At 48.6% G+C, this 14,257-nt stretch overlaps 1 protein-coding gene across 1 annotated transcript in view; it reads left to right on the top strand.

Annotated features, from left to right (window-relative positions):
* The window catches only part of cdh15 (cadherin 15, type 1, M-cadherin (myotubule)), a 106,837-nt gene that overhangs the window by 39,131 nt on the left and 53,449 nt on the right, over positions 1 to 14,257 (top strand). Inside the window, exons 2-4 of the mRNA XM_068049854.1 lie at positions 8,479 to 8,649; positions 9,961 to 10,113; positions 10,193 to 10,337. Of these exons, the coding sequence (XP_067905955.1) occupies positions 8,479 to 8,649; positions 9,961 to 10,113; positions 10,193 to 10,337 (469 nt within the window). The remainder of the gene's footprint in view (positions 1 to 8,478; positions 8,650 to 9,960; positions 10,114 to 10,192; positions 10,338 to 14,257) is intronic.

Below are 14,257 nucleotides of genomic sequence, written 5' to 3'. Positions count from 1 at the left end.
AAGCTTCCACCCTAGCTCCCTGAATTTCTGCCTTAAATCCCCATCTCTCTTCCTACCTATGTCGTTGGTGCCTATGTGGACCACGACTTGGGGGTGCTCCCCCTCCCCCTTAAGGATCCCAAAAACACGATCAGAGACATCACGTACCCTGGCACCTGGGAGGCAACACACCAACCGTGAGTCTCTCTCGTTCCCACAGAACTTCCTATCTGTTCCCCTAACTATGGAGTCCCCAATGACTAATGCTCTGCTCCTCTTCCCCTTTCCCTTCTGAGCAACAGGGACAGACTCTGTGCCAGAGACCTGTACCCCATTGCTTACCCCTGGTAAGTCGTCCCCCCCAACAGTATCCAAAACGGTATACCTGTTGTTGAGGGAAACGGCCACAGGGGATCCCTGCACTGCCTGCTGGTTCCCTTTCCTTCCCCTGACAGTAACCCATCTACCTACTTCTTTTACCTGAGGTGTGACTGCCTCCCTATAACTCCTCTCAATAATCCCCTCCGCCTCCCGAATGATCCGAAGTTCATCCAGCTCCAGCTCCAGTTCCCTAACGCGGTTCTCGAGGAGCTGGAGTTGGGTGCACTTCCCGCAGATGCAGTCAGCAGGGACACTCTTGGCGACCCTTACCTCCCACATTCTGCAGGAGGAACATACAACTGCCTTCACCTCCATTCCCACTATTCTAAATTCCCAACAAATCTACTGAAAAACCAAAAAAAAAGTCAAAACTTGTTAGGTTAGCAATCCAAAGGACAGAACTTCTTAAATAAAAAGCTTACCTTTTCAACACAACAGAGTTCTTTTTTTTTGGTTAGAGGAGGAGGGTGGGTGGGAGACACTACACGTGTAGTGTCTCAGGTACTGCCACTGCCCAAATAAATAGTTTTCCCTTACCCAGCAGTCCCCTGGTCCTCCGAAACAAAAGGGGATTAACTTGTAACTTACTGAAATTGACCGCTCAGCTGTAAGTCCGCTCCGCACTCGTTCTGTCAAGCTGATCCTCGCAAAAAAGACAGAGGACAGAGATGAGGAGAAATTTCTTTCCTCAGAGGGTTGTGAATCTTTGGAATTCTCTACCCCAGAGGGCTGTGGAAGCTCAGTCACTGAGTATGTTTAAAGCAGAGATTGACAGATTTCTAAATACCAATGACAGAAAGGGTTTGTGTAGGAAAAAGGCATTGAAGTGGATGATCAGCCATGATATTATTGAATGGTGGAGGAGACTCGATGGGCTGAATGGCCTACTCCTGCTCCAATGTTCCTATTTTCATTTCTGGGCCCCACACATTAGGAAGGATATCAAGGCCTTGGAGAGGGAATGGAGGAGATTTACTAGAATGATACCAGGGATGAGAGACTTTAGTTATGTGGAGAGACTGAAGGAGCTGGGATTGTTCTTCTTAGTGCAGAGAAGGGTGAATTAATAGAGGTGTTCAAAATCATGAAGGGATTTGATAGAGTAAATAAGGAGAAACTGTTTCCAGAGGCAGGAAGATCAGTAACTAGAGGACACAGATTGAAGATAATTGTCATCAGAACCAAAGGCGGAGATGAGAATTTTGTTTACACAGTGAGTTTTTGTGATCTGGAATGCGCTGCCTGGAAGGGCAGTGGAAGCAGATTCAATAGTAACTTTCAAAAGGGAATTGAATAAATACTTGAAATGGGAAAATTTGCAGGGCTGTGGGGAAAGAGCAGGGGAGTGTGGGATTAATTGAATAGACCCTGTGCTGTTTAATTCTATGAACACAGCTTTCTTCCTTTTCATATAACTGTCTAATTCCCTTTTGAATGTTTCAATTGAATCTGCCTCCACCACGTTCTCAGGCAGTGCATTCCAGACCTTAACCACTCGCTGTGTGAAAACGTTTTTCCTCATGTTACTTTTGCTTCTCTTACCAAATACTTTAAATCTGTGCCCTCTCGTTCTCGATCCTTTCATGAGTGGGAACAGTTTCTCTCTGTTTACTCAGTCCAGACCCCTCATGATTTTGAATACCTCTATCAAATTACCTCTCAGCCTTCTCTTCTCCAAGGGAAACAGTCCCAACTTCTCCAATTTATCTTCATAACTGAAATTCCTCAACCCTGGAACCATTCTCGTGAATCTTTTCTGTACTCTCTCCAATGTCCTCACGTCTTTCCTAAAGTGCGGGGCCCAGAACTGGACGCAATACACCAGCTGAGGCCAAACTAGTGTCTTAGACAACATAGAACATAGAACAATACAGCACAGTACAGGCCCTTCGGCCCACGATGTTGTGCCGACCCTTTAACCTACTCTAGGCTCAAACTACCTACATACCTTTCATTCTACTATCATCCATGTACCTATCCAAGAGTCGCTTAAATGTCCCTAATGTATCTGCTTCTACTACCACCGCTGGCAGTGCATTCCACGCACCCAGCACTCTCTGTGTAAAGAACCTACCTCTGACATCTCCCCTAAACCTTCCTCCAATCACCTTAAAATTATGCCCCCTGGTGATAGCCCTTTCCGTCCTGGGAAAAAGTCTCTGGCTATCCACTCTATCTATGCCTCTCATCATCCTGTACCCCTCTTTCAAGTCACCTCTCATCCTTCTTCGCTCCAATGAGAAAAGCCCTAGCTCCCTCAACCTTTCTTCGTAGGACATGCCCTCCAGTCCAGGCAGCATCCTGGTAAATCTCCTCTGCACCCTCTCTAAAGCTTCCACATCCTTCCTATAATGAGGTGACCAGAACTGAACACAATATTCCAAGTGTGGTCGAACCAGGGCCTTATAGAGCTGCAGCATAACCTCGCGGCTCTTAAACTCAATCCCCCTGTTAATGAAAGCCAACACCCCATACGCCTTCTTAACAACCCTATCAACTTGGGTGGCAACTTTGAGCGATCTATGGACATGGACCCCAAGATCCCTCTGTTCCTCCACACTGCCAAGAATCCTGTCTTTAAGCCTGTATTCTGCATTCAAATTCGACCTTCCAAAATGAATCACTTCACACTTTTCCAGGTTGAACTCCATCTGCCACTTCTCAGCCCAGCTCTGCATCCTGTCAATGTCCTGTTGCAACCTACAACAGCCCTCCACACTATCCACAACTCCAGCAACCTTCGTGTCATCGGCAAACTTGCTAACCCAGCCTTCCACTTCCTCATCCAAGTCATTTATAAAAATCACAAAGAGCAGAGGTCCCAGAACAGATCCCTGCGGAACACCACTGGTCACCGAGCTCCATGCTGAATACTTTCCATCTACTACCACCCTCTGACTTCTATGGGCCAGCCAATTCTGCATCCAGACAGCCAACTTTCCCTGTATCCCATGCCTCCTTACTTTCTGAATACAAGTTCAACATAACTTCCTTGCTCTTGTACTCTATGCCTCTATTAATAAAACCCAGGATACTGTTTGTTTTATTAACCGCTCTCTCAACCTGTCCTGCCACCTTCAATGACTGATGCACATATACACCCAGGTCCCTCTGCTCCTGCACCCCCTTTAGAATTGTACCCTTTATTTTATATTGTCTCTCCATGTTCTTCCTACCAAAATGAATCACTTCACATTTCTCTGCACTGAACTTCATCTGCCACCTGTCTGCCCATTCCACCAACTTGTCTCTGTCCTTTTGAAGATCTACATTATCCTCCTCACAGTTCACAATGTTTCCAAGTTTCGTATCATCTGCAAACTTTGAAATTGTGCCCTGTACACTAAGGTCAAGGACATTGTTCCCTCTCTCTCACTCTCCCTCTCCTCATTCTCACCCTCTCCCACTCTCTCTCTCACTCTCCAATACTGTGTACAGTACTGGTCTCCTTATTTAAGGAAGGATGTAAATACTTTGGAAGCAGTTCAGAGAAGGTTTACTAGACTAACACCTGGAATGGGCGAGCTGTCTTATGAGGAAAGATTGGACAGGTTAGGCTTGTCTCTGCTGGAGTTTAGAAGAGTAAGAGGTGACTTGATTGAAACATATAAGATCCTGAGGGGTCTTGACAGGATGGATGTGGAAAGGATGTTTCCCCTTGTGGGAGAATCTAGAACTAGGGGTCACTGTTTAAAAATAAGGGGTCGCCCATTTAAGACAGAGATGAGAAGTTTTTTCTCTCAGAGGGTTGTGAGTCTTTGGAATTCTCTTCCTCAAAAGGCAATGGAAGCAGAGTCTTTGAATATTTTTAAGACAGAGATGGATAGATTCCTGATAAGCAAGGGGGTGAAAGGTTATTGGGGGTAGGTGGGAATATGGAGTTGAGGTTACAATCAGATCAGCCGTGCTCTTGTTGAATGGCAGAGCAGGCTCGAGGGGCTGAGTGGCCTACTCCTGCTGCTAATTTGTATGTTCGGATGTCCCTCTCTCTCTCACTCTCAGTCTCCCCCCCTCTCCCTCTCTCTCACTCCCTCTCTCCCCCCTCCCTACCTCTCTCACTCTCTTCCCCCTCTCTCTCACTCTCTCCCCCCCTCTCTCTCTCACTCTCTCCCCCCCTTCTCTCACTCTCTCCCCCCTCTCTCTCTCCTCTCTCTCTCACTCCCCCTCTCTCTCTCACTCCCCCTCTCTCTCTCACTCTCTCCCCCCTCTCTCTCTCACTCTCTCCCCCCCTCTCTCTCACTCTCTCCCCCCTCTCTCTCTCACTCTCTCCACCCTCTCTCTCTCACTCTCTCCCCCCTCTCTCTCTCACTCTCTCCCCCCTCTCTCTCTCACTCTCTCCCCCCTCTTTCTCTCTCTCTCCCCCTCCTCTCACTCTCTCCCCCCTCTCTCTCTCACTCTCTCCCCCTCTCTCTCTCTCTCCCCCCCCTTTCTCTCTCTCTCCCCCCCTCACTCTCTCCCCCCTCCCTCTCTCTCTCACTCTCTCCCCCCTCTCTCTCTCTCTCTACCCCCCCTCACTCTCTCCCCCTCTCTCTCACTCTCTCCCCCCTCTCTCTCTCACTCTCTCCTCCCTCTCTCTCTCACTCTCTCCCCCTCTCTCTCTCACTCTCTCCCCCCTCTCTCTCTCACCCTCTCCCCCCCTCTCACTCTCTCCCCCCTCCCTCTCTCTCTCTCACTCTCCCCTCTCTCTCTCTCTCTCCCCCCCTCACTCTCTCCCCCCTCCCTCTCTCTCTCACTCTCTCCCCCTCTCTCTCACTCTCTCCCCCCCTCTATCTCTCGCTCTCTCTCCCCCCCCTCTCTCACTCTCTCCCCCCTCTCTCTCTCCTCTCTCTCTCACTCTCTCCCCCCTCTCTCTCTCACTCTCTCCCCCTCTCTCTCTCACTCTCCCCCCCTCTCTCTCACTCTCTCCCCCCTCTCTCTCTCACTCTCTCCCCCCTCTCTCTCTCACTCTCTCCACCCACTCTCTCTCACTCTCTCCCCCCTCTCTCTCACTCTCTCCCCCCTCTCTCTCTCACTCACTCCCCCCTCTTTCTCTCTCTCTCCCCCCTCTCACTCTCCCCCCTCTCTCTCTCACTCTCTCCCCCTCTCTCTCTCTCTCTCCTCCCCCTCTTTCTCTCTCTCCCCCCCCCTCACTCTCTCCCCCCTCCCTCTCTCTCACTCTCTCCCCCCTCTCTCTCTCTCTCTCCCCCCCTCTCTCTCTCTCTCCCCCCTCTCACTCTCTCCCCCCTCTCTCTCTCACTCTCTCCCCCTCTCTCTCTCACTCTCTCCCCCCTCTCTCTCTCACTCTCTCCCCCCTCTCTCTCTCACTCTCTCCCCCCTCTCTCTCTCACTCTCTCCCCCCTCTCTCTCTCACTCTCTCCCCCCTCTCTCTCTCACTCTCCCCCCTCTCTTTCTCACTCTCTCCCCCCCTCTCTCTCTCTCTCTCTCTCTCTCCCCCCCCTCACTCTCTCCCCCCTCCCTCTCTCTCTCACTCTCTCCCCCCTCTCTCTCTCTCTCTCTCTCCCCCCCTCTCACTCTCTTCCCCCCTCCCTCTCTCTCTCACTCCCTCCCCCCCTCCCTCTCTCTCTCACTCTCTCCCCCCCGCTCTCACTCTCTCCCCCTCTCTCTCTCTCCCCTCTCTCTCTCCCCCCTCACTCTCTCCCCCCCCTCTCTCTCTCACTCTCTCCCCCCTCCCTCTCTCTCTCACTCCCTCCCCCCCCTCTCTCTCTCACCCCCCCCCCGCTCTCTCACTCTCTCCCCCCTCTCTCTCTCCCCCCTCTCTCTCTCCCCCCCCTCACTCTCTCCCCCCTCCCTCTCTCTCTCACTCTCTCCCCCCCCTCACTCTCTCCCCCCTCACTCTCTCCCCCCTCCCTCTCTCTCTCACTCCCTCCCCCCTCCCTCTCTCTCTCACTCCCTCCCCCCTCCCTCTCTCTCTCTCCCCCCCCTCTCTCTCACTCTCTCCCCCCTTTCACTCTCTCCCCCCTCCCTCTCTCTCTCACTCTCTCCCGCCCCTCTCTCTCACTCTCCCCCCTCTCTCTCTCACTCTCTCCTCCCTCTCTCTCTCACTCTCTCCTCCCTCTCTCTCTCACTCTCTCCCCCCCCTCTCACTCTCTCCCCCCCCCCTCACTCTCTCCCCCCTCCCTCTCTCTCTCTCTTCCCTCTCTCTCTCACTCTCTTCCCCCTCTCTCTCTCTCTCTCCCCCCCTCACTCTCTCCCCCCTCCCTCTCTCTCTCACTCTCTCCCCCCACTCTCTTTCACTCTTTCCCTCTCTCCCCCTCTCTCTCTCTTTGTCTCTTTCTCCTCTGCCCATCTCAATTCCAGTCTCTTGGAAATTATTAATTTGAATGAATGTGTTGATAATTCAGCTCTGTGATACACAGATGGGAACACTATGGGATTGTTTACTGGCATTTATTTTAAGAAAAGTTGGCAAAACTGCACAGGTTGGAAAAGGAGCCGTTCAGAATTTAAATATTAATAATTGATAGGCAGGCAGTGTGTGTTGCGTTAATAAACTGTAACACATTTGCGTCATTTAAAGAGATTGCTTGGACTTTTGGGAAAACTCTAAGAATATATTGCTCAGTAACACCTGTCATTCTTTCAGCTGCTGCTTGTCACCAACCCCTCCCCCAACAGCTTCCCACTGATCCCATGGAGAATGAGGAATGTTCCATTTAATTCCAAACACTTGCCTCCTGGTTCTTCGTTTCAAGCTCTTGAGTCTCACTGGCCACCCTTAACATCCCCGATACCCCCTCCCCGATACCCCCTCCCAGATACCCCCCCCCAGATACCCTTTCCCAGATACCCCCTCCCCGATACCCCCTCCCTGACCCTCCCTCCCTGACTCTCTCTCCCCGACCCTCCTTCCCCCGACACTGCCTCCCCTGACTCACCCTCCCCAACCCTCCCCCGACTCTCCCTTCCCGACCCTCCCTCGACTCTCCCTTCCCGACCCTCCCTCGACTCTCCCTTCCCGACCCTCCCTGACTCTCTCTATTCATCTCTATTTGCTGTTAACTCATTAATTTTATTCCGAATGCTTTGTGCATTCAGATACAAAGCCTTTAAGTTTGTTCTATTATTAAATTTCCCTACTCTTGTACGATTCCTTGGTGCAATATGATGTTCACACATTCTGTCCCGTCCTTTTATTTTCTGGTAACAATCAGCCTCATCGCTAACCTGCACTCCTAACTTCTCCTTTTAACTTGCTGTTTTTCCATGCAACTGAACCCTCTCCCCCACTATTTAGTTTAAAGCCCTATCTACAGCCCTAGTTACACGATTTGCCAGGACTCTGGTCCCAGCATGATTCAGGTGCAGCCCGTCCCATCGGAACAGCTCCCTCCTTCCCCAGTACTGGTGCCAATGTCCCACGAATTCGAACCCATTTCTCCCACACCAATCTTTGAGCCACGCATTTACCTCTTTAATCTAATTGACTCTTTGCCAATTAGCTTGTGGCTCAGATAGTAATCTGGAGATTATTACCTTTTTGGTTCTGCTTTTTAATTTTCCCCCAGCTGCTCATACTCCCTCCGCAGAACCTCTAACCTCATTCTAACTATATCGTCAGTACCTACGTGGACCACGACAACTGGATCTTTCCCCTCCCACTCCAAGTTCCTAATTGGCTATTCTTTGGTAGGTGGGAAAATTTATTGATGTGCTGTGACTTGTGGAGAAGTGGGACTGAATTAACAGTGCATTTCTCCCGCCTTGGTTATAACACATGGATAATGGGTTTCATCTTCAACACACAAACATGTTTATTGACAGTACAGGAGAGGTTACCTAACCTCTACTCCATATTTCCTGTAGCACAAATCTGTCCATTTTTTTGTAGTTCAGTTCAACAGTTGACTTTTATTTCATAATTCCTCCAGTTCATTTCATATTTCATCACCGTTCCCTCCATGAGTGTGACAGTCAGCTCTGGTACAGTCTATTCACCAGCTCCAGTAAGGCTACACAGTTTCTGAGAGTAATGTTTGAAGTTTGGTTATTAAAAATGCTGTTTCTATACTTTGTAACATTGAGTGAAAGGGCAAGTGTTGGTAGCAAAGTCTCTGTTACAATCAGCAGGAAACAGCCGAATATGTCAATATTTATGTTTTTTATGGTTTTTCTTCCTAGATTTGCAGCACAGTGACAGCTCAGTCACTACAGTCAGAGAGTGTCCCAGTTCTGTATCCATGGAGACTACAGCCAGCAACAGAAGGGTTAACGAGAGTTAAAAGAGCCTGGGTCATACCTCCCATTGCTGTCTCCGAAAATAGCAGGAGGATCCCATTCCAGCTAGTTCAGGTACAGGAACATCATTAGTCACTGTACGAATGTGAGTACCGAGCTCAGTGGGCATCGACTCCCCATGTCAACATTGCTCAGTACACAGTACTTTCAACAAATAGCAGCAAAAAAAATGAATTTCTCATTCATCTTAGCTCAAAGTCTCATTTCAGTACTGAGGGAGTGCTGCACTGTCAAAGGGTCAGTGCTGAGGGAGTGCTGCATTGTCAAAGGGTCAGTGCTGAGAGGGTGCTGCACTGTTGGACGGTCAGTACTGAGGGAACGCTGCGCTGTCGGAGGGTCAGTACTGAGGGAGCGCTGCACTGTCGGAGGGTCAGTACTGAGGAAGCGCTGCACTGTCGGAGGGTCAGTACTGAGGGAGCGCTGCACTGTCAAAGGGTCAGTACTGTGGGAGTGCTGCACTGTCGGAGGGTCAGTACTGAGAGGGTGCTGCACTGTTGGACGGTCAGTACTGAGGGAACGCCGCGCTGTCGGAGGGTCAGTACTGAGGGAGTGCTGCACTGTCGGAGGGTCAGTACTGAGGGAGCGCTGCACTGTCAAAGGGTCAGTACTGTGGGAGTGCTGCACTGTCGGAGGGTCAGTACTGAGGGAGTGCTGCACTGTCGGAGGGTCAGTACTGAGGGAGTGCTGCACTGTCGGAGGGTCAGTACTGAGGGAGTGCTGCACTGTCGGAGGGTCAGTACTGAGAGGGTGCTGCACTGTCAGAGGGTCAGTACTGAGAGGGTGCTGCACTGTTGGACGGTCAGTACTGAGGGAGCGCCGCGCTGTCGGAGGGTCAGTACTGAGTGAGCGCTGCACTGTCGGAGGGTCAGTACTGAGGGAGTGCTGCACTGTAGGAGGGTCAGTACCTAGGGAGTGCTGCACTGTCGGAGGGTCAGTGCTGAGGGAGTGTTGCACTGTCGGAGGGTCAGTACCTGGGGAGTGTTGCATGGTAGGAGTGTCAGTACTGAGGGAGTGTTGCACTGTTGCTGGCTCAGTGCTGAGTGCTGCATTTATATAGCACCTTAAACATGGAAAAATGTCCCAATGTGCTTCACAGAGATGTAAGGAAAATTCGTCATCCAAGCAAACGAAGGTGATGTTAGGAGAGGGTCCTGAATCTTGATGAGGGGGTTGGGTTTGAAAGGAGGACAGGGAGGTCAAGGTGGGGCTCAGTGCCCTTTGTTACTAGCAATTGTCTGACGACGTTTACAGAGTCACCTTAATAGAAGGGAGGAGAACGGAACTGAGACACATGCACAGAAAATGGGACAGGGAAAATAAAAGCAGATTGAGGCTGCAGATAAATTTTATTCATTTTGTCAACAGATTAAATCAGACAAGCTTCCCAGCAAGGTGATCTACAGCATTAAAGGACCTGGGGTAGATGAAGAGCCAAAAGGAATCTTCACCATTGACCCTGACACAGGACTTGTCTTCCTGACCACAGTACTGGACCGTGAGGAGAAGAGTAGTTATAAGGTAGGAAAACCGAGAGAGTGAGCAGAGTCTGAACAGGTCCAAAAAACCTGAAGTAACTGTCTGGGTTTGTTTTACACAGATCAAAGCCTACGCTGTCGATGAAACTGGAACACCGCTAGAAGATCCCACAGATCTGGAGATCATTGTTATCGACCAGAATGATAACAGACCCACCTTTGACCAGCAATATTTCATCGGACATGTTCTTGAGGGATCAGCTCCAGGTTAGTACCGTGGGATAGAAGTCCATTATTTGTGGTGACACGGACTGAAGTAGTTAAAATGTATATATACAAAAGCCTTGCCTCTTGTCCATCTCTCACACTTCAAAAAGCAGAGGGAAAACCAGTCATTTTCTGCTAGTTTTTCTGATCTTGTTAACCTGCTTTCCACCAAAATCAGCAACTAGGGATTTATAAGTAGCTGCCAATCTACACAAACGTTTTCTAGCAATTAGTCTCTAAATGACCTCAAGGTGTGCCTATTTATATCCATGTGGCTTCTTGGCTATGTAACTGCAAGACTCACTTTCTCTCATCTCTAAGTCTTTACACTCATCATGCTGCCAGAACTGCAACAACCTATCACATCTCAGAAAGGTCTGCTAGCCAGGTTGAACAAAGCTCCATCCCAGGAGTGGAATGTAACTCCAGAGCTCTGATATTCCATAGGACATCAGCTAGTTCTGTTAAAATGTGTCAGATATAAACTGTGTGGCACATCAAGCTTTGGAGAGGGGGCATACTTCAAATTCCTGTTTACCCACAGGGTGAGTTCCCAATCTCAGCAGATCCATTCCAGAAATGGCCATTGGCAGTGGAAGAGTTTAATTTGCTCTATGGTATGAACAGAGAGATCCAAATATTGTTTGTGCAGCCCAAATAACAGTTGCAGTATATCATGATGTTACTAATGAGGATTGTGGTCACCACTCCTCGCATCTCCTTTCCTGACTTGCCGTCTATTTTGATCTGATTGTACTCCAGTGAAGCACCTGGGATGGTTTTGTGTGTTAAAGGCACTTTATCAAAGTGTATTTGTTGTTCCTTTCACGTTGGTTCTGAGGATTGTGTGAAGATGTCACCAACGCTGTTCTCAACCCTGAAACAAAAGCAAAATACTGCGGATACTGGAAATCTGAAATAAAAACAGAAGATTCTGGAAATACTCAGCAGTTCTGGCAGCATTTGATTCGGCATTTTACAGCCTTCCAGACTCAACATTGAGTTCAACAATTTCAGACTGTAACCTCTGCCTCCATTTCTCCCCTTTCTTTTTGTGTTTATTATAGTGTTCGAGCAGAAGCTGTTGGTGATGATTCTGCTTTTCCATTCATTCCTCCTCTAGACACACCTTTTGTTTCTTTACTTGTTCCATTACCATCTCCTTTGGCCTTGTATCATCATCCCTTTTGTCATTTAATCTCTCCTGCCTTCGACCCTATCACAGATCATCCCGTTTTTTCTTTCCTTCCCTCTCTGTTCCCTCCCTTTTCTCTCCCCCTCCCCTTCTCTTTCCCTTCAATCCCCCCCACTCCCCCTCCCCTACTCTTCCCCCTCCCACACCCCTCTCTCCCCCTCCCACTCCATTCTCTCCCCCCCACCCCTTTCCTCTCTCCTCACTCCCCCTCCCCTCTCTCCCCCTGTCACTCCACTCTCTCCCCCCCACCCCTTTCCTCTCTGTCTCCTCACTCCTCCCCCCGTACCCCACTCCCATTCCCCTCTCTCCCCCTCCCCTCACTTCCTCCTACCTCTGTACTTGGTTAAAGCCTATTCCACCTCTAACTTTTTGCAGTTCTGACGAAAGGTAATTGACCTGAAATATTTCGCTCTCCACTGATGCTTCCAGACCTTCTGAGTATTTACAGAAATATCTGTTTCTATTTCTGTTATCAATCCAGTTTGGTCAACCAATCTCTCTGGAGTCGATCTCATATCCTGTCACCAACCCCTCCCCCACCCCAGTAAATTACGGTATTCCAGATTCCTTTAAGACATATTCAACATGAACATAGAGAGAGCAAACGGTCTAATGATAAAAGGGAGGACACTGACTGCACACACACAAATGGTGATGTGAATGATGCCTTGGGGTGAGAATTGGGGCTGTTTGAATAGACTTGGCTTGTGTTCCCTTGATCTGATCAAGGGATTTAAAATGATTAGATAAGGTAGATAGAGGAAACTCTTTCCTCTAATTCTGGCCTCTTGTGCATCCGCAATTTTAATCGCTCCACCTTCCGTTGCCTAGGCCCTAAGCTCTGGAATGCCCTCCCTACACCTCTCTGCCTCTCTCTCCATGTGGCCAATATGACACCCTTATTCAAGAAAGGATGTAAGGACAGTCCTAGCAACTACAGAGCAGTTAGTTTAACATCAGTGATGGGTAAGGGTCAGGGAAAAAAATCATCACACATTGGAGAGTTTTGAGTTAATTTTGTCATTTTATTTAGATACAGCACTGAAACAGGCCCTTCGACCCTTTGAGTCGGTACCGACCAACAACCACCCATTTATACTAATCCTACATTAACCCTGTATTCCCTACCACATCCCCACCATTCTCCTACCACCTACCCACACTAGGGGCAATTTACAATGGCCAATTTACCTATCAACCTGCAAGTCTTTGGCTGTGGGAGGAAACTGGAGCACCCGGCGGAAACCCACACAGTCACAGGGAGAACTTGCAAACTCCGCACAGGCAGTACCCAGAATTGAACCTGGGTCACTGGAGCTGTGAGGCTGCGGTGCTAACCACTGCACAATTAAGGAGAGCCAGCATGGATTTGTAAGAGGCAGATCATGCTTGACTAATCTAATTGAATTTTTTGATGAGGTTACGGAGAAGATTGAAGATGGGAATGCAGTGGATGTTGTTTATATGGATTTTAAGAATGCGTTTGATAAGTTACCACATAAAAAGCTGGTTAACAAAATTGAGGCTCATGGAATAGGAGGGTCAGTGTCCAATTGGATAAAAAAAATTGGCTTAAGGACAGAAAATTGCGAGTCGTGGTAAATGGTTGTTTTTCAGACTGGAAGATGGTAGACACCAAGGGTCAGTGCTGGGACCTCTACTTAATGGCACACTTCTAAAGAGTGTACAGGGACAGAGGGACCTGGGGATGCATGTGCATCGGTCTTTGAAGGTGGCAGGATATATTGAGAGAGTGGTTAGCAAAGCATATGGGATCTTGGGATTCATAAATAGAGGCATTGAGTACAAAAGCAGGGAAGGTCTGCTGAATCTTTAGAAAGTTCTCATTAGGCCCCAACTGGAGTACAGCATCCAGTTCTGGTCACCACACTTTAGGAAGGACGTGAGGGCCCTTGGGAGGGTGCAGAGGAGATTTACCAGAGTGGTTCCAGGGATGAGGGATTTTAGTTACTAGGTTGGTTGGAGAAGCTGGGTTTGTTCTCTTTAGAGTAAAGGAGATTGAAGGGAGATTTAATAGAAATGTACAAGATTATGTCAGGTTTAGATAAGTTAGACAAGGAAAAACTGTTCCCATTAACTAATGGTACAAGGATTAGGGGACACTGATTGAAGGTTTCGTGCAAGAGGTGCAGAGGAATATGAGGAAGAACGTGTTTACGCAGCAAGTGGTAATGACCTGGAACTCACTGCCCACGAGGGTGGTGGAAACGGAGACAATCAATGATTTCAAAAGAAAATTGGATGGGCACTTGAAGGAAATAAACTTGCAGGGCAATGAGGATCGAGCAGGGGAATGGGACTGATTGGATTGCTCTGCAGAGAGCCAGCATGGACTCAATGGGCCGAATGGTCTCTGTGCCGTAAATGACTCTAAGTTTGCTGACAACACTAAGCTAGGTGGTGCAATAATTACTATAGATGGGGGCAAAGAGTTGTAAAAGTATATTAATAGAATTCAATGTGGGAAAATGTGAGGCCATCCACAAGTTAGATCAGAGTATTTTCTAAATGGTGAGAAGTTAGGAACTGTGGGTGAGCAGTGAGATTTAGGGATCCAGGTACAGAAATCACTATAAACTAGTGGACAGATACAAAAAAATAATTAGAAAGGCTAATGAAATGTTAGCTTTTTATCTCAAAAGGGTTGGCTTTCAAAGGGGCGAGTGTTATATTACAGTTATATAAAACTCTGGTTAGACCCCTC

The sequence above is a fragment of the Heterodontus francisci genome, chromosome 17, assembly GCF_036365525.1.
Source record: "Heterodontus francisci isolate sHetFra1 chromosome 17, sHetFra1.hap1, whole genome shotgun sequence".
Lineage (NCBI taxonomy): Eukaryota > Metazoa > Chordata > Chondrichthyes > Heterodontiformes > Heterodontidae > Heterodontus > Heterodontus francisci.
This window is presented reverse-complemented; position numbering and strand designations above follow the sequence as displayed.